The sequence below is a fragment of the Panthera leo genome, chromosome A1 (assembly GCF_018350215.1).
Source record: "Panthera leo isolate Ple1 chromosome A1, P.leo_Ple1_pat1.1, whole genome shotgun sequence".
Lineage (NCBI taxonomy): Eukaryota > Metazoa > Chordata > Mammalia > Carnivora > Felidae > Panthera > Panthera leo.
In genome coordinates, this window is record NC_056679.1 from 22,805,345 (window position 1) to 22,833,036 (window position 27,692).

Genomic DNA, 27,692 nt, shown 5'->3' on the forward strand with positions numbered 1-27,692 from the left:
TTTTAGTCAAACAACTTTGTGATATTTATATTCCATTGCACAGATATGGGTTATACAAATTAGTAACACAAGTTATTTCTTATATTCCAAACATTTTCTAAAATATTATTACAGCAGATGTCTAGGATATTAAAACATCAAGGTGGAAATCATACTCTAAATAGTTAAATATGACACTGAAAATACTGCACATTTTAATTAGAGGAAAATTAAAATGTGTGCTCAAATGCTCTAACAAACTAAGTAGCAGGGCAGCTAACAACTACTAATAAGTCACTGTGGTCCATTCTTACGTATGCATATATATGATTTTTCTTTAGATAACCCCTCCTCTGGAAAATGCATAATTCAAACGTAAAAATCTGGATAAATGATTTAAAGAAATTTAAATTCTTCCTAACACATAAGATCTATGGTGTATTATTATCTATGACTTCATACAACTACTAATTCAAGATAAAAGACAGACACCACACTTGGAAAGAAGAAAAGATTTTTTTAAAGTAATGGTTTTAATTGAATTAATGAGATGAAAAGATAGTGAAGCCCTGTTTGCTACTTACATGAAAGAAGATCTTAAAAAATAATCACTGCACAAAATACAAAGGGTGGGGTTATGATGCAATATTAAATTTTTCTCCCATGTTTTTCTTGACTGTTCAAGGACAAATTACAGTTTCCACAGCAAATTTGTTTTCAAAATGCCGAATTGTAACACAATTGCTGACTTCACGTTTCTGAATACCTGTTTGGAGGGAAAAGTTTTTAAATTTCTGGTTCTTTAGTAATTCATATTAATCTTCATAGTTATTATTTACATATACAGAAATATTATACTCTATTCCATGAACTTCTATGGTTTGATTTTTTAACACTGGAGAAAATAATCTGCCTCTCTCGTCTGAACTAAGTATCTTCACAGATCTTATTAACAATGATAATGCCGCATATAAATTTATGACTTTGTAGTGGAAATGTTCTATATCTTGACTGTGGTGGTGATTTGTTGAAACTCAGAAGTGCACACTAAAGAGGGTGTATTTCATTATACGTGTAAGTCTGGCTTTTTAAAAAAAATATCAGCTAGAAAGATAATTTTAAAATGTAAGAAATCAAGCAGGTTTCAGGTGACTCATCATCCAAGGTGAGAGAACATTATTAAGGTGCTAACAAAAAAGCCAGGAAAGCACTTTTACTAGGTGCCACAATTCCAAAGAAATCACACCACAGTGATTCAAGTGGCACTTCTTACTTTCTACAGCTTTGTCACATGTACTTTCATTTTATTTTTACAAAGATCTTGAAAGGAAAGGGGGAGATACTGTCACTCTTGTTTTTCAGGTTTAAAAAAAAAAAAGGCTAAATGATTTGGCAAAGCCACATTACTTCTGTCAATGCTCTTAATTCTTTAGCCAAATTCCCTTCTAACTAACCTGACTATGATTATCTTCAACGTGATCCAAAAGGCAAACTCTCTGTTTAGAATCCAGATCCCTGAGCACACACCTGAAGAGCTCCTCTAGAGACCTTCTGGATAAGAACTCTCACACAATGTCACTGAACCAAAGTGGTGGGATGGAAGGCTGGACTGGGTGACTACATGGAACGTGAGCTGACAACATCTCAAGGCACTGACATTTCACATTCACCTATTCTATCTGAGAAGAGTGAATTTAGAATTTAGGTGATTCTCTGGGAATTTAGAAATACTATACAGTGATACAATATAGTTTTACTTTCTCACTCGTGGAAGCATATGATAACAGTATCAGCCTACATCTAAATCTAGGTTCAACACAACGAAGTAAAACAAACTTTGCTGCAAGCACTTTAACAGTAAAAAGTATTACCTTTGATGGTTTCTCTGCGTTGCAGTTTGTAAGTTTCCTTGTCATGGCACAGTCGGTAAATAAAGAAACCCAGGTGATCAACGTTTTCAATGCGATCGGTGATAACCATGTGTTCATGAATCAGATATGACTGAGGCAAATAGGTTCCAGCCTACATTTGGAAAATAAATTCTATGAATACCTCAAAACATACATTGAACAGATGAGGAAATGTGTGCAACAGAGGTTGGCAAACTACTTCCCACCATCTGTTTTTACAAATAAAGTTTTATTGCAGTACAATCATGCCTATTTGCTTACATATTGTCTATGAGTTGAATAGTTTGCAACACAGATCGTACTTCCTAAAAGTCTATTACTGATTATCTGGCCCATAAGGAAAACAAAGATATGATTTAAGAAATTATATTTTATTTCAAAATATAAAAAGGGAAAAACCCAAAACCACACATCTTAATTCCTCTTTATAAAATTCTTGGCTGTATTTCCAGTAAGATGGGCACTTACAGGGTTAATATCTCAACCATGAATTCTAAGATAACAGCATTATTAATAAGAAATATCTGAACATTTTATACCTTTATATTAATAAGTAACTCCAGTAGGTTTCTGGGTGGCATAACAATGGAAGTATTCAATGGAATCACATAGCACTTATCCAGATTAAGATCTAAATAGGCTGTGAGTTTCTGGAAAGAAAAAGATAAATTTTCATTAGATTAATATTTGTAACATAGCAACTGATTTTTAAGAATAATTTGTACCATTAAAATGGGTTGGCTTTAGAATGTGTAAATCACTTGCATTTCAACAAATGAAGTATTTGGTGGGATAGGAACAGAAGGTAGTATTGAAAGAGGAAAAATTATCACTACTAGTAAACAAAATTCTTATCAGGGGTTTGTTTCTATAAGTGATTAACAAAAAACTATTAAAATTAATAGCCTTATCATCTGATTAAGAGATATAACCAGTTTCCTCACATGTAGTAAACCCAATGCCCTCCAAGGTATCCATCCATTACATGTAAGAATTAACTTCTGTCCTATGCATCTAGAATAGTACTAGTTACTACCATCCTTAGAGAAACTGAAATAACAGTCAATTAAATGGTTTTCCGTGTTCTTGTGGTTCAGATGAGACTGTGGTTGAGAAGGATTATCTCATGGGATGGTTTTGAGGATTAACAGGAGTTCAATTAAATCATGTAAACACTTTGATTTCTACGAGCTCAGTGTTAGTTATTATTTACTATTTGCTTTGGATAGGCTTATTACCTTGAAGATATGTAATTTCTCAAATTACTTTATAAACACTTATCAGTTGTATTTATTAGGCATGAAATATTTGCAAAGCTCAATTCAGTGACATGCCTGAATGTTCAAACTGGCAAACTATACAGAGATGCAAAATCCACAGATAATAGGTAAACTTCCAAATTTTTTAAGAAAACAAAAAATTCTTGGGAAAAAAATTATTGGGGGAATATAACTATTAACTAGATATTAAATAATACCATATTATCATGTTCACTTTCTTAGAGGTAATAAATGATATGGTTATGTAGACGTTATGTACAAGAGACAACAGCTCAAGTATCTAGGGGTCAAGTGTCAAATGTGAGAAAAGAAATTAAGAAAATGTGATAAAATTTTGGAAATAGGTGGAGGATCTGGGATAGTCACTGTATTCTCACTTCACCTTTTTTGTATTGCATAACAATATTCAAAACTAGGGGGAAATGTAAAATGAGAACTTAAAAATAGATTAATAAAATGATACAGAACTAAGATTACTAATATTTGAAAATGCTACACAGAAATGGGAGCGTGAATCACCTCTTATCTAAGAAAATGAGAGCACGTAAGAAATAGCAATTTACTAGCAAAGGAGAAGCAGCCATAAGGTGGGCTTTAAGGTAAACACAGCCAAGGGAAGAAAAGTTAACATGGAAGAAGGCCAAGTCCATTGAGGGTCGGCTTCAGATAAAGAAATCCATCAAATGTTAGGGCATTTTGTAGGGAAGAAGAAACCCAAGTCCATTTTCTTTTTAAGTAAAAAGTAAACTCTAAATAGAATAAATCAGAAAATACTGAAATTAAAACTGCAAAAAGCACAAATTAAAGAACGTGCATTCTTTTTACAGTTCTAGACAGCTGACTCACCTTGTTAAAATCATGAACAATGTTGGCAGGATCACTATCTGCAAATTCTGGGACAGGCACACTGATGAATTCAACCTCATCTTCCTCAAAGATCTTAATGTTTTCCTCAATTGTCTGGTAGCGAGCAGCCGGGGCATCTGCAGAAGGCTCGTTTAAGATGACATCATCTTTGATATACTTTATTCCACAGTAGTACACGTCATCTGGCTATAGAGAGTTTAAACACTATTTCAGCAATTCAGAGGGAGATAGGTTTTTAAATGTAAGCATTACTTAAGCTGCCACCGCTTATCTAAATAGCATTTTGCTTGCAAACTCTTACTTTTAGATGACAAGTCAGACAGTTTAATTACACAGTTAACACATTCTTTAAGACAGGGATTTGAAGTATTGTAAAAAAAATTGTTTCAGAAGGAGAAAAGCAGCTGATTTTTCCTTTACTTTTTATAGTCGACAAAAATAGAATATAAAAGCAATTATTCATCTGGTGACAATTAAATTTGAAGAAACACATAGGCCTACTTCTACCTGTAGGCATTATTTTTATAAAAGCATATATTCAGAAATGAATGTTTTTTTTCTGAAATATACTTTTAAAACTTTTTGATATGATTCACTGACTAAATGATTTTTCTTTTAGCCAAAAAAAGGAGTCGTTTTTCTGTAATTTTTACAGGAATACAAGTAGTTGTGATTTTTTTCTTAAAATGTATTACAATGAAGTGGAAAATAACAGGCAGCCTAACAGATTAGAGAAACCACTATAAAGATTGTTTTTAAAAAATCTACATAAAGACTAGGTAGGAGCATGTAACAAGCAATATGTTAAGGCAAAAAAATATCTCTGGACAGGTAATTGCAAAATGTTTTTTTCTACATCAAATATAATTCTTGTAAAAAAAAAAAAAAACGGCATTGAAAAAGATGACTAGTATTTCAATAATGTCTACCAACATGCAATTTTCTTGAAAATTATAGAAAATGAACATGAAATGTATACATACTATGGCAGAATGTTCATTATTTTAATAAAATCTATTTGCCAACAGTTTCTCCAAATTTTAAAATGTTAGAAAATATAAACCTATGAAATTATTGCCAAGAGAAATAGATCACAAAACACAGATCATAAATCATGAGTATCATGAGAAGAAAAATCTCATGTCTTAACCCACTAGGATTACTATTAAACACTCTCAAGTTATAAAACAACATTCATCCTAAATTACTTCAACATCACTGCTGAAGTCACGCAATTCTTAAAGAGAAACCAAAAACTGGGAAAGAGTCAGAGAGATGTGGTGCCAGTGAATTCAGTGCCCAGGAGCAAAGGCTACTGTAGGGGAGTCCAAACTGAGTATCAAGTTATAGTCTATCAACAAGACAACATGTGATGTTGTCTGATGTATTTACTCAATTGGCAATTAATAACATTATACCTTAGCCACTAATTATAGTAGGAAAATGAAGGTTAGTCAATTTTGAAAAATCATCCAATAATCTATACTCTTTAGTCAGCAACATTTCAAAACACTATTCTGCTTTTAGTGACTTTCCAAAAGGCTCAGCAAACTTACGTTCAGATTTTTACACACAACTCTAAAGTAGGACCACCACTCTGGCTAAAGGCCACAGACAAAAAGTGCAGGCTTAGAACAAATTTGGGCCAATTTTCTAATACATGTGAAGGAAAGGCAAAAAAGTCCTTAGCATTTTCCACTTACTTGAAGTGCAAAATATTTGTACAGGTATGCTCCTCCTAGAATGACACCTGCAAGCATAAATGCTAGTCCAAAGCACATGCACCAACACCAGGCTCTTCTTTGGCCAGCTGGTACCACTTCATCTGGGTCCTAAAATATGAAAAAGACCAAAAATGGTCAGTATCATATATCCAGTGAGAATCATAGAAAGGTCAGGATCGAAAGAAGTCTAAAAAGGATTATCATTTTATAAACCAAGATATAAAGACTCAGTTCTTTAATCAAAATCAACCCAGGAATTATTAGGTTGTGGTGCCAGAAGTCACCACAATGCCACTCAAGCTGAGCCATCAGTCTCTTGGGAGGGTTCTTATTCTAATTCTCAACACCTCTGCTACTCATACCTCTAGAACAATAACATAGTCTATAATTTCTATTGTCTGTGCACAACTTTTGGTGATTAAAATATCTTCTAACATTTAAAAATTCAGGAAAGGCTACAACACAACTTCGTCATGAAGTATTATGGTACTGAGCCTTCAGTGTATATTACATTATACTATAACTTCGGTGTATATTACATTATACTATAAAATTATGTATTAGCCTGCTACAGATGGCTAATAGTTCACACCAGGTATAAAGGCAATCCTAACAATACACAAGAAAAAGTAACAGGAAAATAAGGGACAGAACAAATAATATGAAACAAATTCTTTAAACAACTGGAGTCTTAAAAAATAAGACAAACTTATCCATAAATAATCCCATAATTCCACTGACCTACTCTAAAAAACATCCCCGTTTGACAAATGTTTTCATTTTTAAGATAGAAGCAGTAGAAAAATGAGGAAAGATTCAACAGAGAAAAACTTACAAAGGTAAGAGACATACAATTAGTTAGAATTTTTATTTTGATCCACTCAAGGAAATAATTTAGCCTTAGAACGCCATCTGGGGTCACAATATCCAGTCCTTTAAATACTCCCTTTGCCCTTCTAACTCAGTTCCACTACTCTGTCACTACAGATCTACAGCTAATTTCTGATTTGTACCTAGGTTAATGTCAAAAAGGTGACAAACGAGATTAGTTGCTAGTGTTATCTAACTCATGGCTCAAGACACATAGTACAGACAGCAAAAGAAAAGCTCCAATTGACTGGAAACCAACATAATAAAAGATGTTCTAGTTAGTAGTATGTATGTACAGCCACTCAAGTACATGACTCTGATCTTTACTTGGAAAACTGAATATAGGATGGCTTAAGGGAGAAAGTAGACTTGACCCACACCTCTGCAGATAAATACAGGGAATATAAATAAAAAGGAAGAAAAACTATATGAACAATACTAGATATGGTTGAAGCAGGAATACAACCAAGAAAGAATGAAAGTCAAGGTTATGTTTTCAATGCTAAGATGAGAAATTTCAACATGACACTACTGAGAAAAAGCCCAGTCCCAGACGTCCCAGTCAACCAAGAACAATTTAGAGCCAGACAGTGTGTGCCTAGGTTAACTGAGGTTTTAAACAGAATTTAACAATATAGAACAAATGCCTTATAACTTAAAGATTGGATCAAACACTGTGAGAGCGTTACGCTTTGCTGTAGTAGGTGAACTTGTCCAAGTACTGTACAAATACTTAACACAAGTGCACTACAAAATAGTGTGTAAAACGAATAAGCCTAGAGTAATTTATCAAATCATGGAAGGTATTCCATCTGTGAACGGAAAGCTTTAAGAATTCCACAGAGTCATAAGGTATTATAAAACTTGAATGATAAAGTCTAGTATTTTGCTTGAGCCCCTGTCTGATATAAATATGTAAGGAGACAATAAACAGTTCCTAGCATAATTAATTTTAGGGTGGAAGCAGGGTGGGGGGGATGAAAATGACAGATGGCAACAGTCATTTCCAAACATTTGGTATCAGCTGCTGAGACAGTCAAATGTGCGTACAACATCCACCCTGCTTGGCAGACTCCCTTCTCTAGTAGCACATAAATGAATACCCAAAGAGCATGGGCTGACACTTGTAAAAGAATATGCAGCCCCAAATGTCAAGTTGATGACAAATTTCTAGGCCTTTTGATATATCATTTTTAACTGGTCAGCAAACAATAATTTTAAGAAATTATAAATGTCTACTAGGTGCCAAGAACTGTACTAGGCACTGGTGTAAATAACCTCTGCCAAGAAAGAGATCATTCAGATCAGCCTGGAAAATAAATATACAAAGAGAACATAAACATGATATGGGTTCTAACAGAAAAATGGAGAAAACAGAAAAAGGGATGCTAGTGTTTGGAGTAGAGCTCCCAGAGGAGAGAATACTAGAGTGGAATGTTGAAGGACAAATGCTCATTACCCACGCGGAAGACAGAGTTAAAGGGCATTATATTTAGGGCAAAGAATGAGTAAAATCATGGAGCCAGAATGCACAGCATCTCCAAAGACCACATGTGGTATGGCTGAGTATCCAACATGGTGGGGAAGGTACAAGAACTAAGAATGGAGGACCACCTGGGTGGCTCAGTTGGTTAAAGGTCCAACTTTGGCTCAGGTCATAATCTCATCACTCGTGAGTTTGAGCCACATGTTGGACTCTGTGCTGACAGCTTAGCACGGAGCCTGGGGCCTGCTTCAGATTCTATGTCTCCTTCTCTCTCTGCCCCTCCCTCGCTCATGCTCTCTGTCTCTCTCAAAAATAAATAAACATTAAAAAAAAATTTTTTTTTAATCAGAAACTAAGGGTCTTTGGCCAAATTATAGATCCATGTCCATGCACCACAGTCATGTACTTCCTAGAAGAGTTATCAGATCTTCAAAGTCCATCTATTTTTTTTCCTTTTATTTTCTAGTGATCATTTTCTACCTTGCATTAGAATAATTCATATACAGATCTTCTCTCTCTCTACTAGGCTATAAGGTTCTTGTGAGTATCCATTCATATTCATTTTGCATTACTGGTAGCTCCAAGCCAAGTTTAGTACTTGGTTGGCACTCAACAAATATTTGATGAGTGAATGAAATTTAGATTTGTTTTTAAAGCTTGGTTATTTACTTTTCTAATGACCCATAAGAGTTACATCAGCAGCCAGCATGATAATGAAGGGTGGGGGCAACATAAGAATTCATGACACATAACAGAGTGTGGCTATTTAGCAAAGAAGAGCAGCCCTAAGTACTTAGCCCAGTTCAACATTTATTAGGGACCTGTTATTTGCAATGTACTGTGCTAGATCCTGTGGGAAATTCAAATGTGATTAAGACATGGCTCATACCTTAAGCAATTTACAGTCAAAATTAACATTATTCATGACAGATAAATGACATTCCATATTACAATCTGAATTATGGAGAAAGGATTAAAACATACTGAAGACAGAAAAGTTTTTAATCTAAGTGATCATTAAAAGTGCATTTAAATGATTAAATTAACACTGTAAAGAGAAAGCCCAAAGCCACATATATGAAATTTAAGAAAAACCCCATGACCATCTCAAAATATGTCAAAAATGCATTTGACAAACTCCAACTCCTATTCATAATAAAATCTCTTTGCAAACTAGAAAGAGGTAAAACTCCTTTTTTTTTTAATGTTTATTTGAGAGAGAGAGAACACGCAAGCAAGAAAGGGGGACAGAGAGAGAGAAGCAGAGCACAAGCAAGGGAGGGGCAGAGAGAGAGAGGGAGACACAGAATCCAAAGCAGGTTCAAGGCTCTGAGCTGTCAGCACAGAGCCAATGCAGGGCTCAAACTCACATGCCATGAGATCATGACCTGAGCCAAAGTCAGACACTTAACCAACTGAGCCACCCAGGTGCACCAAGAGGTAAAACTCTTTAACATAAATAAGGCTAATGATAAAAAAACCCATAGCAAACCTCATATTTAATGGTGAAACTTCAGACTTATACCATATTTCAAGTCAGGGAATTATAATGGCTGCTCACTAAAACCAAATGTTTCCATTTAACATTATACTACACATCCTACCTAGTACACAACGGACAAGCACAAGAACAGATATAAAGATTACAAAAAAGAAAGCAAAACTATCAGGGCACCCGGATGGCTCAGTCAGTTAAGCATCCGACTTCAGCTCAGGTCAGGATCATGCAATTCGTGAGTTCCAGCCCCAAATTGGGCTCCCTGCTGTCAGCGCAGAGCCTACTTCGGATCCTCTGTCCCTCTCTCTCTGCCCCTCCCCTGCTTGAGGTCTCTCAAAACTAAATAAACATTAAAAAAAAAAAAAAAAAAAAAAAAAAAAGAAAGAAAGGATGCAAAACTATCCTTATGTGTAAATGATATCACTGTCTAGAAAATCTGAGAAAGAAAAATAATTCAAACTAATTAAAGTTCAGCAAAACTGCTGAACATCAGTAATTAAAAATCAACTGAGTCAAAGATTTATATATGTGACTAGTCATACCATCATTATTCATAATAGCTCCAAACTAGAAACAACACAAATATCCACTAAATGAGGAATAGATAAATTGTGGTATGTTTCATATTGAACCTCAAAAATATGCTAAGTGAAACAAATCCAACACAAAAGATTATTTACTGCATGATTCCATTTTTTATGAAATTCTAAAAAAGGCAAATATAAGTGACAAAAAGTAGCTCAGTGGTTGCCATGGCCAAGGGTTGGTGAAGGGAAATTGAAGGCATATAAGGACATTTTTTAGGGTAACAGATATGTTTCATATCTTGATGGTGGGGGATATACAACTTTATGCAATTACCATAAATTCAATCAAGTTATACACACAGAATGGGCAAATTTTATTGCATGCAAATTATACTTCAATATGGAAAGTGCAGAGAAAAAAAAAAATCAAACAAGTTCTTATAATACCAGGCAATAGAGAAAGCCTAATGCTTTCCAAATGCTAGGAAAAGGGTGGAGTAATGGGAATTGAGAATGTTCATACAGTTGGCAGGTACAACTGCTTGGAGAACAATTTGGCAGAATCTAATAAAATTGAAGATACACACACACACACACACACACACATACCCTCTAACCCAGCAATTCCATTCCTAGGAATATGGCCCTAGATGAAGTTTTATACATGTACACAAAGGTCTAAAAATGATTACTGCAGAATGGTCAATTAGGAAAAACATTAGAAATAACCTACATGTCCATCAAGTGGAGAATAAAGTATTTAGGGTCACACAATAATAATTAAAATGAAATCAACTAGCATAGTTGATTTTGAGATAAATCTCAGAAACATAATGCCCAATTTTTTAAAAAAGTTAAGTTGGATATTACCAGTGTATGATATTTAAGACTTAAAAACATATCAAATGGTACTACACATTCTCTGATTTTCTATGCTTGGATTATTTCATAATTAAAGGACAGCAACAACAACAAAAAAATCAACAAAAAAAGGGGAAACACCCATGAACAAGGGCTTCCTTGCCAGGGTATATAAGTTTACCTGGCCTAATTTAAAACAAGTTAGAGACATTTCCTCCCCTTGTACTGCAATAAAACTGGTGCACCTTAAATTATGCTGATGAGGTAAAAGAGCTCCCATAGGTGCTGTACAATTATCATCTCATTAATCTTCCTAAAACCTCAAGTTTTTACCCCAGTTTATAAATGAAGACATTGAAGCACACTCTGGCCTATAATCATCCCTCCACAGCAGTATGGAAAGACAGTTTTTGGAAGCATTCTCGCTCTCTCACTGAACTAATTTCTGGTTCAAATAAATCTTATCATCATATGATGAAGTAAAATTACTTAAATTATATTTTATGCAAAATGAAGGGTAAATTCTGTTCTGGTACTTCAATTAGTTAAGAATTAGGTCACCTCAGTCAGTTCCCTAAGAGGCTTCAGTAAATGTGCCTCCATTATCAACTTAACTCAGACAAAACACAAGGGCTTTCATATAATTTTTATACTGTTCCTATACTAACGAATCCCCTCACATCCTCAGGCACTTCCATTTGAGACTTCTTTATAGGATGAATGAAGAGACATTTTTTCCAAAGCTCCCACTTATACTATTATGCAATTTATTATAGCAAATGCAATAACAAAGCTTTAGGAACCAGAATACTAAAGAAGAAAACATCTCCTAGGGTTAAAAATTATATTACCATAGAAAGCAAAGAAAAGAAAAATCAAAAGGAAAGAAAAAGAAAAAGGAGAAGAAAAAAGGCATAAAAATGCTTTAAGTATAACAATGAGACAAATAGGGACAAGAATCAATACAGTTTATTCAACTCAAAGTAGCATGAACTACTGAACCTGCAGAAATAGATCTGGTTACTTAGAAACATGTACATTTTTAAGACACATTTAGTAATATAGATAAATATAGAGTTACACAGGCCAGCTGCCCAGGGATGTGTTTGGCCTATATTCTATTTTCCAAAATACAGAATTAGCTGGCAACATTTTTAAAAAGAATCTAATGATTCAAATTTTTACAAATGAGTTTCTCTTCATTGTTCTAGTTTCCTCAACTTCTCATCATTTTTCTCCCCAGTTGAAGGCCAACATCCCATATTCTTTTCTACCGTGTTGCTTAGTTTTTAACCTTGATCTTCATTTCCTACTCTGACTAGGTGTGCTTCCTTCTGAGAACCAATTTTTATAAAACAACCAGTCTAAACCATTCCTTATATAAAGGATTTTGACTTCTGAGTCTCAGACTGAATTAGTATGGTGAATAAAGAAACTTAATGCTTGAGGCACGTACGTGGCTCAGTCAGTTAAGCTTCCAACTCCCGATTTCAGCTCAGGTCATAATTTCAGGGTCGTGGGATCAAGCCCCAAGTCTGGCTCGCTCTCTCTCTACCCCTCTGCCCCTCTCTCCTGCTCGGTCTCTCTCTAAAACAAAATAAAATTTAAAACAAAACCAAAAAACCCCAATGCTTTAAATGACACAACAGGAATTCTCCTATAAACAATAAATCTGGATATGGATGGTATCAGCAAACCAAAAGTGGTAACAGAGAAGAGCTGGAACTGAACAAGCCTAGATAAAACCATGGACCAAGAACTACAGGAATGAAAGATCTGTTCTAGACAACACCCAGTTCCCAGAAAATATAAAGACAATGAGAATGATAAAAGGCTACTTACAGGTATAATACCATCTATATTCTGGAAAAAGCAAACTACAGAAAGAGGAAATAGGAATGGAGTGAGAGAAAGAATTACGAAGCGGTATGAACATTTTGGGGTAAGGAAACTATTCTGCATCTTGACTGTGATGATTATACAACTACATTTGTCAAAATTAACACAACTGTATACCTAAAAAGGCTGAATTTTCAGTATGCAAATAATACTCCAGTAAACTCAAATTCCTCTCCTTTCCCAACTTGCAAGGAACGGGACAGGGTTTTTTCCTCAGACTCAAGTAAATGATTACTAAAGAAGCTGGAAAAGATATAAACCTGTAAGAGAAGACAAAAATGAAAAGACAGCAGACAAAAATGTCAGAATTTTGGAGAATGGGAAACAGGTGGACAAGTTTAACTTCTCTGAATCAATTATGTCATCATAAACATGGATTAATAATAGCACCTATCTCACAGAGTTGTTGTAGGGATTAAATGAGGAAATATATGTGAAACATTTAGATCACAGCTTGGTATGTAGGAAACAGTAAGTGCTCAACTGATGATAGCTATTATTATCCTGCCACCATCTAATTTAGCTAGGAAAGGTTAAGCTGAAACAAGTATCCACTGGGGTTGAAGCCAATACAAAGCAATCTACAACAGTACCGAAAAGGCCAACTGGAAAAAGATTTTACAGTACCAGCGGGGAAAATTAAATCGCTTCTTACTCAAGCAAGAATTCTAAAATGACAGACAAAGCATTTTCCAAAAATGCTTTCCTACCTATATTCTTAGAACCACAAAAGTTATGTAGGTGATTGCTCCAACAGATCACTGCTGTGTAGAATACCAGTGCCACTCATTTATTATTTGTATATGTTCTATTCACCTGACTCCTACATTAGTTTTCTTTCCTGCGTATGAAAGAATCAAAAAGACACAATCCGGGGCACCTGGGTGGCTCAGTTTGTAGAGTGGCCAACCCTTGTTTTTGGCTCAGGTCATGATCTCAGCATGGTTCCTGAGTTCTGAGCTCTGCTTGGGCTTGCCTAGGCTCCACGTGGGGAGTCTGCTTGGGACTCTCTTTCACTCCCTCTTTCTCTGCACCTCCCCTGCTGGCCCTCTCTCTCCCTCTAAATAAATAAAATAAAACTTAAAAAAAAAAAAAAGACACGATCCAGCAGTCTGCTCATTATTTATAGCACTATTGCTAAATATATAGTCTGTTATATGTAGAACACAAAATCTATGGCTAAGAAGCTAAATTCTATAAAAATATCAAAGATTTGTTTGCATTTTGTCTTGTTCATTTAAATTAGTATCTGAATTATGCTTTTCACGTACTTTTCAAGTAAGATTGCTATAATCTCAACTATGATGATAAAGTCCACATGACAAATGTGTCTGGCACATAAAAAGGAAGAGTTTTCTAAGTGCTTGGCATTGGAAGGATAATAAAGTTACTGCATTATTTTGTACTTGAACTAGAGAGAGGTTTAAAAAGTGCAAAATTAATAGAAAATTACAATGTCTACAAAACAGATTTTCATTAATGTCTTTTTTTGTGAATAAATCCTAGAACAATACATGAGCAGCAATACAGAAACAAAAAAAATGAAAAATTTAAGCCACTTTATAATTATTTAACTACTGTAAAAAATTATGAAATCTGAACCAGACTACCGGCATTATATAAATTGGTACAGGCCTGGGTTAAAAATATATATATAGGTCAGAACTAAAAAAAAAAATTGGCTATAAAATGCTTTTAGTGCTGGATCACAACTTAATCACTTTATATCATTAAGGACAAGCAGAGTATCTAATACAAAGCAGAATATTAATATAGGCATACCTTAAACATTTTCTATTCTGTTTTTGGTTTTTTTACATATTTTAAAGGTACTCATTATTCTTCAGTGTTTATTCAATCTCCACTGAAGAGCATTTTCTATTTTATGAAGTGAGATCAAAAGGTACTGAGTAGTCAAAAGAAAAGCCTACACTAACAGTAACAACCAGACGTTTGTAAACAACAGCATTATCCACAACTGCTATTTACTATTAATCATAGCCTTTCCCAGAGACAGATAAAGTGGTCAAGATAGAGTTCTTCTGCCACTGGCTGAATTATGAGTTCATATTGCTCCTAATAAGAATACCAACTGTCTTCTTCAAAGTAAAAGTGTGATAGGAATGCTCTACTTGCTATAACTCATTATAAAATTAAGTGTCAAGATTGGGGGTGGGGGGAAGCAAACTCATTCTGGACTCATTTTTGTAAAAATCTTGGATTTCAAAGTCATTCAACAAGATAATTCATATTCATATTCAAATATGAGTAATTCCATTTAAAATGCAGAACTCTTGGTAAGAAAATTCCAACTATATTTTTCTAAAAGCATCAAATAATTTAAATGTAGAAAGTTAAATCTTCTGTCCAAGTTTAGAATTTTTAAAGTTAGACAAAATTACTGGAAAAAAATTCCAGTTCTTGAGATGAGAGATACTTGTCTAGCATGAACACATAAAAAGTGCTTTGAACTTATGCCTAGCACCAAATACACGCACAATACATCAGTAGTCACTCACATTTGATCTTGCTCCCTTATCCCACCACTCTCCTAGCTCTAGGGTCCAGGGGTGTGTGTTTTTTGCAACATTTAAATAGGTTGTTACTAATTTGGTTTACACAATTGGTTGGTCTCTCTCAGCTGTACTAGGTGCTTTCTTGAAGGCTAGGATGCTTAGTAATTTTTAAATTCCTAATAGTGTCTGGCCATGAAGTAGATGCTTCTGAAAACATGATCAGTACAGTTTTCAGAAAGAAAAGATCTACTGGTACCATGAAAGGTCATTTAGTCCAACACATCATTTTACAGATACATATAATGAGGCCCAGAGAAGTTAAGTGAAATTATTTGTGTAGTACCACAGAACTAGTAAGGCCTGAATATCATCTCACTCCATGTACATCTTAGGGAAGGAAAAGCATGGGGCTATTAGGTAAACCACCTGACTAAATAGCTTACGCAAATACACTGATAATAAGTGAAGTGACACCAGGTAATAATTGGATAATCCTCATATCCAATCAGAAATGACTTAGCCCGAGTTTCTTCAGAATTCTGCTATCATAATTTTATTTGAACTGAGGCACACTCATATTAAGCACTATGTGTTAACTATTATAACAGTAGTATTGTATTTATTATGTTGAAAATTAATACGCTTTTTCTGTTGCTCATCAAATTACAAAGGACAGTAACAGAAAGTATTAAAATCCTATGCACACAAAGCAAAAACAACAAAGGAAAATAAGTCAGGCTTACCAGCATATAGACATTTCAAAGTAAATAGAAAAGGCAAGATATTAATTATAAAAATGAAACCTGAGGCACCTGGGTGGCTCAGCTGGTTAAGCATCTGTCGTTTAGTTTTGGCTCAGGTTGTGATCTTATGGTTCATGAGTTTGAGCCCCATACCAGGCTCTGTGCTCACAGTGCAGAGCCTGCTTGGGATTCTCTGTCTCCCTCTCTCTCTCTCAAAAATAAATAAAAATTTTTTTTTAAAAAAATGGAACCTAAGTAGAGTAATAAAGCCACAAAGCAAAACCAGAAAGCTGGTAGGGAGTGAGTTATCTCTAAAATAACTCATGAAGGAGACAGTTTTAGAACTTTATAGAGGGAAACCAGAAGATGCCTCATCTATCTTTCTAGGCCATCCTGTCTGACCTTAAAACTAATGCTAATATGGGGCACCTGACTGGCTCAGTCGGAAAAGCATGGGACTCTTGACCTGGAGGTCATGAGTTTGAGCTCTATGTTAGGTGTAAAGATTACTTTAAAAAATAGTGCTGATAATAATGCAGATAATAATGGTTTCCATTATTAGCTATTATTACCATAAAATCCATTTTTAATCTTTAAAAAGCTACCAAGACAGCAGAGTTAAAAGTCCTATTATTGATTTCCAGTTAAATAGTCATGTTTACTTCTTCCTGAAAGCTCAACAGAGTAATAATAAAGGGATAAGCAAATTAATAAACTGTAAGCCAGAGAATGGAAATGAATGACATTAAACAAATTATGTCAATAAAAATTTTGAAAGCCAAAAGCATACAGACAAAAATCCCAAACTTCTAGAGGGGAAAAAAAAAATTGGTCATGTATAAGGAACCAGGAATCAGAATGGCATCAGTCCAGAAGTTAAATGAATCAATGCCATCAAAATGGTGAAAGAAAATTGCTAACTTAGATTTTTATACCCAAATAAATTACCAATTGTCAATTAAATGTGAGGATAAAGATTCTCAGACAAGCAAAGTTTTTTTAAAAAACTGATTTCAGACACTTTTTCTCAGATTCATACAACTGCAGATCCAACACAGAATAAAGACAAAGGCAATTCAATTCTAAGATAATAATTACTCTTGGACATCTGTATAGCAACATGCTTAGAGTACAACCAGTTGGGATGGCAAAAGTGAAGAATGACAAGTGGAATACCACCAAGAAAAACAGAAAACTCGATGAGTTACCTAGTAAGTCTGTAAATACAGACAGGCAGGACCTGCTGTCAGAGTCTGAAGATGAATTAACAATAAATACATAGAAAATTAAGCAACTCTCCTTGGCCCAAGAAACAATGATTAAATCTAAGAAAAATGGGGTGCCTGGGTGGCTCAGTTGGTTAAGTGCCTGACTTCAGCTTAGGTCACAATCCCGCAGTTCATGAGTTCTAGCCCCGCACTGGGCTCTGTGTTAACAGCTCAGAGTCTGGAGCCTGCTTCAGATTCTGTGTCTCCCTCTCTCTCTGCCCCTTCTGCACTCATGCTCTGTCTTTCTCGCTGTCTCTCTCTCAAAAATAAACATTTTTTTAAACTCTAGGGATAATAAAAAGGTTTTGTATGAGAAAAGAAATAGAATAAAGCTACATTACTCAGGTGTAAATGATGTTTATGTCAATTACAATAAAAGGAAAGAATATCAATTTAACCAGAAATTACTATAACTATACCTTAAGAATAGACTATGTTTGTAATATGTTAATATATAGAAAAGGCTAAATATTCACTTTCCATATAAGGAAGCCAGTAGGTGATAAGCTAAAACTGCAAAAAATACAAACAAAACAAAAACTATGAACAGCAGCATAAGCAAATATGGAGAGTAGTTTTCCAAATGTGGTCCAGGGACACTTTTAGGGGTTCCACAAGGTCAAAACTATTCTCATAAAAAAACTAAGACACTGTTTTTTTTTTCATTCTCACTCTCTGACTAGTGTATAGTCAACTTTTCCAGAAGCTGAATGTGTGATAGCACAATAAGCTGACCACAAAAGCTGATGTGAGAATCAGCTATTATTAATAGTCTTCTACTAAGCTATTCAGTAGAGTATTGAAAAAATGTAAAAGTGTTACCCTTCTTAAAAATTTCTGGTTATTTTACACTATAACCAGTTTACACTGTAACCAGCTAACTGACTTGAATATAAATTTAAAAAGTTTTTCTGGTTATTTGGAAAAGTTCAGTATTCATAAAATTGTCATTTATGGTAATGTTTTATAGGTTTATTATTGTTATTTTAAGTTAATAATATTGTTGTAATTTCTAATATAGTAAATATCAATAGATATAAACTGCATTAATCAAAAACTCTTTGGGATCCTCAACAATTTTTAAGAGTACAAAAGGGTCCTGAGACCAGAAAGTTTGAGAACCACTAATTTATAGAAACACGGAGCTAGGATCATCGTATACGGCTGGGCAGATTGTTCTGAGTACAAGGATACAGGGCCAAGGAGATCAGTGAAGCCAGAATCCAGTCTGTGCTCTGCTCACCAAAACCGCAGAGGGCAGCCTTTTCTAATTTTCAGAAAGGCAGAGTGTAGCCTAGTGGCCACTCTGATAACAAAAGACCGTAAGAAGCCAGAGTGAACCCAATTGCCTCAAATTAATCTTCAAAGATAGAAATTAGAATAGTGGTTGCCTCTAAGGGGAGAGGAGGAGACTCTACAAGGACATGGGAACTTTGTGAGTTGACAGCAACATTCTACCTTGATTGGGTTGTTATTCAGGTGCGTATGTTTAAAGTTACATAACTGTACACTCAAAATTTGCATTGTAATGAATATAATTATAGTGTGATTTTTAAAAAGTGGGTTCCTCTGTGATAGGGCAGGATTATTTGCATTTTAAAATAAAGTATTACTTGGTAAAACCCAAAATTAAATTTATAAAACTCTATTAACATCCTTTATGTGATGGAAAATACCCACTTTCGCAGGAAAATGAATACAACTACTGAAGGCTAAGGGTTTTATGTTATAGAAAGGAATCCTCATCAGAATCCTTGGAGAGCGTGATTTAATAACAATATTGTTATGTAACTGACATGTGACATAAACAATAACAGTAAACACAAGAAGTAATGTTCCAGAACAAGAATGATGAGGAAGAAAAGTGGGTCTTTATTTTAATAGATAGGGATGAAGGAAATGCCTTAACACTTAAGTTTCTATGTAGCAGGTATTGTTAATTTCATCCCAACAATTCTCTATAAGGCCAGTGTCACCACACTATCCTACTATCGAGGGAACTGAGTCTTGGGGAGGTTTCCTGACTTGTGCAAGTTACCAGATCCAGATTACAACATTAACATTTGCCAGTAGGATCTCACCCTATCTGAAAATGGCTTTAGGTGTGGGGCACTGGTCTATAAAAAAAACAAAACAAAACTGAAATTAGTAACTGCCCTGCTTCGTTAACTTTACTTCTATCTTTAAATCTTACTTCTAGAAATCTTTAAGGTAACTTTCCTTAAAACAAGTAACATGTGCAAAGTGGAATCAAAGCAAACAGGAAAACTAGACAGATGCTACATCTGGTCTCACATCACATAGCTATTTAATAATCTGAGGAATGCCAAACCCTGTGACAGCTGTAGTTACAAGTGACAGTAATGGTAGTAGTAATAACAGCAGCTAATGTCTATGGAGTCTTACTCTCACTCTATTCCAGGCACAGTGATAAACTTTTTACAGATTATCATACTCCCCATTTTGCAGAAGAAGAAAATGAGACATAGAGAGCTGAGTATCACAGTAAGGGCTAGTAGAGATAGGACTTAAATCCTAAAGTAGAACTGCCTAGTCTGAGTTCTCAGTTACTAGACTCAACGGCTTCCTGATCTGTACCCCTTTACTGAGTGAGGATACTGGGGCAAAAGGGAGAAACTGGTTGATTTTCCCCTCAACCATTTAAAAATGTGAAAATAATTCCTAGCTCATGGGCCATATGAAAACAGGCAGCAGGCCACATTTGAACACATGGGCCATAATTTGCCAGCCCTGCTCTCTAGTATAAAGGAGACTAAAACAGTGGCCCATGTCAAGCTGTCAATTCTTGCCTGAAATTCCTGTATTAATTAGTTGTTAATATTTAAAACTCAGGTTTCAAATAAAAACCCTGATTCTACCTTGCCTTTAAAAACTGGAGAATCAAACAACACTGGATCCTTTTTTTTTTTTTTAAATGAAAATGAAGAATATTCTAACTTGTTTAATAGGTAAAAAGCCCAGCTTCACTAATTTATCTGCTTGGGCCCAGGAGGCGTTGAGTTTGCGATCTCTGCTTAAAGAGTCTATCATTGTCCCGGCTAATACTGGTGTCTCGCTTGGGAAATGTTCTTGGCACTAAGGTGAAAGCAAGGAAAAAATAAATTGAAGACGAAAGCTACAAAATAAAAGATAAAAACTGATAGAAGAGTGTATATAGCAGAACAGAAATACTAAAAGGTTGGCTGAGAAAATGAATTTTAAGAAATGCAGACACAGACAGACGGACTCTGGAAATCATTTTTCCCAACACAAAGCTGGGTCTTCTTTTGGACACTACAGTGATCCAACTAATTTATTTAACAATGCAACTCACCTTTTGGGGCTTTGTATTAAATAATTTTAAACATAATAATCATATTTAAAGCAGAGTAAACAATTCAAGATTTAGGCTTTAATCTTAATATGTTCTGCAAAACAGACAAATTTTTTTTAAATGTTTATTTTTGAGAGAGACAGACAGACAGACAGCAGGGAAGGGGCAGAGACAGGGAGACAGAGAATCTGAAGCAAGCTCCACACTGACAGCAGAGAGCCCCATAAGGGCTTGAACCCTGGAACTGTGAGATCATGACCTGAGCCAAAGTCGGACACTTAACTGACTAAGCCACTTAGGTGTTTTGGGAAACAGACAAACTTTTAAAAATAATTTTGGCCAGGGGTTGATTGGATGGCTCAGTTGGTTAAAGTCTGACTCTTTGATTTCACCTCCGGTCATGATCTCAGTATTCCTGAGACAGAGCCCCAATCGGGCTGACAGCTCAGAGCCTGTTTGAGATTCTATCTCACACTCTCTCTTTCTGCCCTGCCCCTCTCCCACTTGAGCCCACATGCACATATACCCATGAGAGTTCTCTCTCAAATAGAAAATAATAATAATGTTGGCATTAAAACAAACTTTCAAATATACAAAAACCCATCAAGACTTCATTTCCTAAAGTATGAAATTCAACTATGCCAAAAAGGTTTATGCAAATATTTTTAAATCTCCAACATCTAACACCATAATTACTGTCAATTTTCAAATAAAGTTCCTAGATATTTAACTTGAAAATGTTCAGGCATTTACACAAATTTTATTTCAACATTAATTTCTCTTCTAATACATACACACACACACACACACACACACACACACACACACACACACTAGATCTAAGTCCTATAATTACTGTGGGAACCTTATCAACATTAAAAGATAATACATTAAGTGAAAAATCAGAATATCCTTCTTATCATATAAAAAAGAATACTTTTTTCATTTCTATAACTCAAGATTAAAATTCTTCTGCATAAGAATAAAGCCTATGTTCATTCTTTCCTGATTTTTCCCCAAGTGACAGAATTATAGAAATACTTCATAAAATTGTTTTTCCCCTCAAATCAATTAAAGAGCTTAAAAAAAAATCTTCAACTGTTTAAAATAATTTTGTTCATTCACTTGCTGGTAACACATAAAAGAGGATTATACTGTAGATATCTTTAAAGCTATTAAGAATATGTATCATAAATACTAATTAAAGGGGATAATCACAAGTAAATGATTTTTTAATGATGTTCTTTGGGTCATATCTGTACTAAAATTTCTAAACTTTTAGCCATCTACCCTGTAAAAGACATTCATTGTTAAGTTTTGTGCAAAGAAAATAAGAGAGCCAGGAAATAACTCTGCACATAAGCTTCTTGAAAACCTAGTTCCAGTGTGACTGTTTTCTATATCATTTGGACAAAAACCACCTGAGAAACTCAGAACTGTCAAATCCTGTATTAAAACAGGCAGGAATTATGACCTGAAAAAGCCTTTTGATGGCAAATTCCTTAACTCCTCAGTCTAAGCTCTAATAAGAATTGCCAAGTTTACCTAAAAGGTACCTACAGTTTACCTAAAAGGTTTAAGAGGATGAATTCACCGATTCTGTATTTGAAAAGACATAAATATTTTCTGGATCTTCCTCTATTGACACTATGATATACAAAGCAGTCCAAGTAGCTTTAGTTATAATATGAATTCAGAAAGTATTTCCTTTTGGAAAAAGAAAATGCCTTTAAATAGGCACTCTAGATATTAAATTATGATATGATAGAAAAGGAGAAATAAAATGTCCCAGAATTACTACTTACTACATTTTTCAATGAACATTTAGTTTAAAGCACATCAAGCTTTAGTAATATATAATGAAAACTTTATAAGTTAAATTCTAAATCAACTATAACTAAGCCTGTGCCATGAGTTCTAAAAGATATTTCTGGTTAAAAAAAACACTTATATTCACTTATATGGCAGAGCTGAATTCTACAACATCTGATGTGCTTATTTTGCTAGGGATGATACACTTGCTTCTGTTTAGTACAGACAAAATATGTTTAAGGTGACACTGTGAAGACCCCAGGCAGGTAATTTGTCCTCCAAATGCACAATATGCAACCTTGTCCACCCTCTGTAGTAGCAGCAGCAACCCCAGAGGCATGTGGAAGGAGGGGTCAGGTCCTGCCAAGTCATGTGGTATGCACAGGGGACACTTAATTTATCTCCCAATATTAAACCCTCACACTTTAACTATCGATAAATACCCTCTTGGAGAACCAAAATGTTAAGGACTATAAATTTTTTACTGGCCACTATTTACAAGCACTACATTACACAACTAGGTAATGATATGTAGATTCTTTAAAAACAACCAAGCTCCCAATCTCTTCTTTAAAGGTCAACACATTTCAGTAAATGTCATATATTTTATGTTCCTCCTTCCCCTTCTTCCGCACCAAAAAAACAAAAACCAACCACCACCACCACCACAAAGCTAAATTACTGAGCCCATTAGTCCTATTTATGCAAACAGGAAACACCAGAAAGTGTAAAGAACTAAGTCCAAATGGCCACTCTGTAATGGGTAACTCAGAACTTAACTGGGGTAGTGGTCCTGTACTTTTTCTCCCACTTCCATCCTGCCCCATCTTCTCTCCCACACAAGCAGTTTCCTTTTCTCTCCCTTTTGCGTCTACAACTACAATGCAGGGCAGAAGAGAGGCAATGCTATTTTTCAGCAGTACAGCGGCAGGAATACCTATGAAGCAAATTTAAGCTTTCTGAGTTTTGATATTGGGAAAGGTGTTTCATAATTAGGCATTACCAAAAAAGCTGTTGCCAACTACTGCTCTAAAATGAGGGAACCCAAAGGGCACCTGGGTGGCTCAGTTGGTTGAGTGTCTGACTCTTGATTTCTGCTCAGGTCATGATGACAGCGTCCTAGGATTGAGCCCAGCATCCGGCTCTAAGCTGAGAGTGAGCCTGCTTAAGATTCTCCCTCCCTCGCTCTCTCTCTCTCTCTCTCCCTCTGCCCCCTCCCTTGCTCATGTGGGTGCACTCTCTTGGTGAGGTAACCCAAAATAAAAAATTGGTTTATTACATAAAACCTTGGTCCATTTCTTTTCTCTTTGACCCACTGGTACTTAATACGAAGAAGGAATGTAACATGCTAAACATGGGGAAGAAGAAAGGGCACGGTCTGGTTAGGGTGAGGAGCTAGTTGTTATTTTTCACAATTAAAACAACTTAATTCCTGCCAAATATAATTATGTAATCCTAACATCTTCATCAAATTGTAAAACTGGAAGACTCCTTATAGACCATGTGGCTGTACCCGCTCATCAAACAGATAAAGAAAATGAAAAACTTAAGCCCAAGCTCAGTTATGTAAAGACAAAACTGGGACTTCTGACTCAGTACATTAAGTATTTTCTTTCATATCTGCAAATATATAACAGTTTTCCAAGGCTCAAAGTTATAGACACAAATGTAAGTGAATGAATTGGGGCACCTAACATAAAACATGCATGGGATTTCAAATTCACCTGTTACACAGAACAGAGGTCATACTCTGCTATTTCTGTATCTTTATCTCTGAGCTTTGTGACAGTTGGGACAGGCAGAGGAAGGTGAAAAATTAAAGGGAAAATGTAGTGAAAGAATAGTAAATAGGGGCGCCTGGGTGGCTCCGTTGGCTGAGCATCTGACTTCAGTTCAGGTCATGATCTTGTGGCCCGTGGGTTCGAGCCCCGCGTTGGGCTCTGTGCTGACAGCTCAGAGCCTGGAGCCTGCTTCAGATTCTGTGTCTCCCTCTCTCTCTGCCCCTCCCCCACTCATGCTCGCGCTCTCTCTCTCTCTCTCTCTCTCTGTCAAAAATAAATAAACATTAAGAATAGTAAATAGTGAGCTAGTTGAGATAATCAAGAGACATGGCTGTTGGGAGTTGACAGCTACTGCAAAGACAAGACTGAAAAATGGGGCAATGGAACCTGCAATAAGAGCTAAAGAAACAGCAAAAGACAGAAGCAACATTAAAGTACTGGAATGTGTGTTACATAAGACAGATGGCTGGAGTGATCAGAACTCTTGATGGTAGAGATCAGAATTCTTTGGTAGATTCTAACCAATAGAATCTGCATTTTTTAACCAGAATCCAAAATGACATCAGGGCAGGTGACCCTTAACTGTACATTTTGAGAAACAAATGTCTTTTGGACATTGAGGTCCAGGAGGGTTTAAAGGTATTAAAAATGTCTTGTTCAGGAGTTCTGGTCCATAATTAGCTTTACTTGATTCTCTCAACCAACCAGGCAGGCAAGGAAATGCCCCAGGGGGAAAAAAGGAAGGCTGATTCGGTGCAGAATCTGGGCAGTCAAACCAGTGGTTACTGGTAAAGTCACCCCAAGGAGCTAGAGCACATTATGTAATCACAGCCCAAGCTAAGATGCAGATCAGAAGTTCTTTCACAACGTCTATTACTAAGCAAAGTCTTCATTTACCGTTAAGTGACTGATTATACGGGTTCTACTTTTAATGTAGAGCAATATTTTGTCACTCACTGAAGAAAAGAAGTCTTTGAGCTTATTGCTAGAAAAAGAATTAGTCATTTTTTTATCTGCCTATTCATCCATGACTGCTGTGTGGTTACAAAGGAATACTCTGGCCCTCACAGCTTAGTTCAAGTATTTTTATTTACATATAGGATCTAAGAAAATAGAAAGCAAATAGAAAAAGAAAATAGAAAACAAAGCACAGAGCTACCAATGGCTACTTTTTCACAACTGCTGGGAAAACAAAATTAGCGTATGGTGAAACTGCGAGAAATTCTGAAAATCTGAAAACAAAGTTAACATTTCAGAAATGACAGAAAATGTTACAAGTCAGATTTAAAGCTGCCTAGCAAATTAATTCTGTCGTTCATCCAGAGTTTCAAATCTCCTTCAGTACAGAGAAACAGAGAAAAGCTCTCTGAAGTGACATCATCTGATGCTTTCTCCCTCCCTTTTTTTAAACGGGAGGAATTATATTTATTTATAGGATTTTTTAAAAGATACATAATACGATTAAAATCTCTATATGTATCTGAGACTGTGACTGTTATGACAGGGCACTTGACAATCTATTTTAGGTGCAATGAATGTTAAATAAACACAGAGCTAGGATAATAATTTGCTACTGGAATTATCCTCTGTGCATTCCAAACATTTTCTTTTAAGACCAAGACTGTTTGCAATGGATTCAGAAAAACAATACCAATACCAAAACTCTTAATCCTTTTAGGGAATCAGTTCACTGTTCCTATTTCAAGGCAAGGCAGTCATTTAAAAATCAACCCCTGATGTTTTTGTTTTTAACTAGAACATTCCCAAAAAATAAGTACAGGCACATCCAGGTTCACACAATCTCAAATTTTTTATAGTATGTCAGTGCCATATTTTTCAATAGTAACTTTCACTAAACCATATAAAAAAAAATAACTTATTACTCACACCGGCACACAATTATTGTTTTTTAAGTAAAAACTAAGTGTGCCCTACTGATAACACGTCTTGAAAAATGCTAAGGAAAAAGTAAGTTGTGCAGCATAAATAACTTCTACAGCTAATTTCTAGAGGACTGAATTTTTGCAGCCCGAAGATCTCGTAGAAAATAGGCTAGGAGTCTTTCCTTTTTAACTTGAGACAATTACAATCGTATTCTAAATGATTTATTATTGTAAGCCGCTAAAAGCTACCACAATTATGGTCCCACTCCTGATTTTTAATTAGGACTAAAAGGGGGAGTTTGCGAAATAAAGGAGAATTTTATAAGGGACTTGGACAAGTTTCTCCCGTTTAGTTTCACTTAGCGTAAGGGGTCCTCATAAAGACGCTTATATAATTGAAAAACCAGTTGTCGGTTTGACACTAACATGTACACAGTAATTACGGATCTTTACCGGGAATATTTGTTTTAACTATAAAATCAGTAGCCAAAGGCTACTCTGAAAAGATCGTCATTTCGCTTCCTTCCGTCACCCGTTCCTCAGCCCCCCCTCTCCAGACCCCAAAGTGAAGTTCACCTGCCAATACCGAAGGGCCGTGGAAAAAGGAAGTAAAGAAAATGCTTTTAAAATTAAGAGACTTACAGCAGCTGGACTTAGTCCAAGTGCTGTTCAGCCTGGAAACGAAAGTAGGAAGCAACAGAGGTTTAGGCTTGTAATGATGTCAGCCATTTTAGGCACATTATTTACACTGGGAGGAAGTGCCAAACTCTGTGGTTGTTTTTGTTGTTTTGCATGTCGCCGCCGGTCTCCAGGTGGAACGAACCCAGTCACGACCCAACGCACCTTCCCCCGACTGCACAACGACCGTGAACTCGGCACAATTCTTCGATCCCTCTCTCCAGGCCTCGCAAGCCCCCGATCCCGTGTTAAGCACCGATTCCTGCACACGCACTTTCTTACAAAGGAGAAGCTGCGGCCGGACACGCAAGGGGGAGCAGCCTCAGAAGAAGGAGAGCCCGGAGACCCTCCCGGGGACCCTCGCCCTCACCCCCGCGCCACCGCAAAGCCGTCCCGGGGCCCGCGTAGCCCTGCGGGCCGGGCCGAGCTCCCAGTCCCTCGACCTCCCCGGCCCTCGGACCTTGCAGTCCACCGCGACGGCATCGGGGGGGATGATGAGTGCCTCCTCGCCGCACTTGGGATCGTCCTTCTTGGCCTCCTTCTGGGCCAGAGCCGAGTTGAACGTCACCTTCACCATGGCGCGGCCTGGGGCGCCCTCGGAGGGCGGCGGCGAGCTCGAGGCGAGGGCTGAGGGCTCCTGGCTTCGGCTGCAGCCTCCTCGGCCGGGAGCGGCTCAGCGACGACGGAGGTGAAGCGAGCGGCTCCGCGGCTGCTGAGGCGGCTACTGCTGCAGCGCTCCCGCAGCCTCACAGCTCCCGGGCGAGGGCGGAGACGGC

At 36.2% G+C, this 27,692-nt stretch overlaps 1 protein-coding gene across 1 annotated transcript; it reads right to left on the minus strand.

Moving 5' to 3' along the window:
* On the minus strand, positions 1-27,675 carry ITM2B (integral membrane protein 2B). Its single transcript, XM_042916808.1, has 6 exons — positions 27,377-27,675; positions 5,740-5,868; positions 4,016-4,222; positions 2,429-2,539; positions 1,851-2,001; positions 1-745 (listed from the first exon to the last, which is right to left on the minus strand). The coding sequence occupies exons 1-6, from the start codon at positions 27,491-27,493 to the stop codon at positions 660-662; spliced, it is 801 nt and encodes a 266-aa protein (XP_042772742.1). The 5' UTR covers positions 27,494-27,675; the 3' UTR covers positions 1-659.
* Between the last annotated feature and the right edge of the window lie 17 nt (positions 27,676-27,692).

Bases quoted from the DNA above. Each gene is read 5' to 3' on its own strand.
- ITM2B (XM_042916808.1), bottom strand. From the start codon at position 27,493: ATGGTGAAGGTGACGTTCAACTCGGCTCTGGCCCAGAAGGAGGCCAAG. The intron at 5,869-27,376 runs GTCCGAGGGCCG...TTCATATTTTAG, and splicing joins CCGTCGCGGTGGACTGCAAG to GACCCAGATGAAGTGGTACC. The intron at 2,002-2,428 runs GTATAAAATGTT...TTCCAAATGTAG, and splicing joins AGTTACTTATTAATATAAAG to GCTGGAACCTATTTGCCTCA.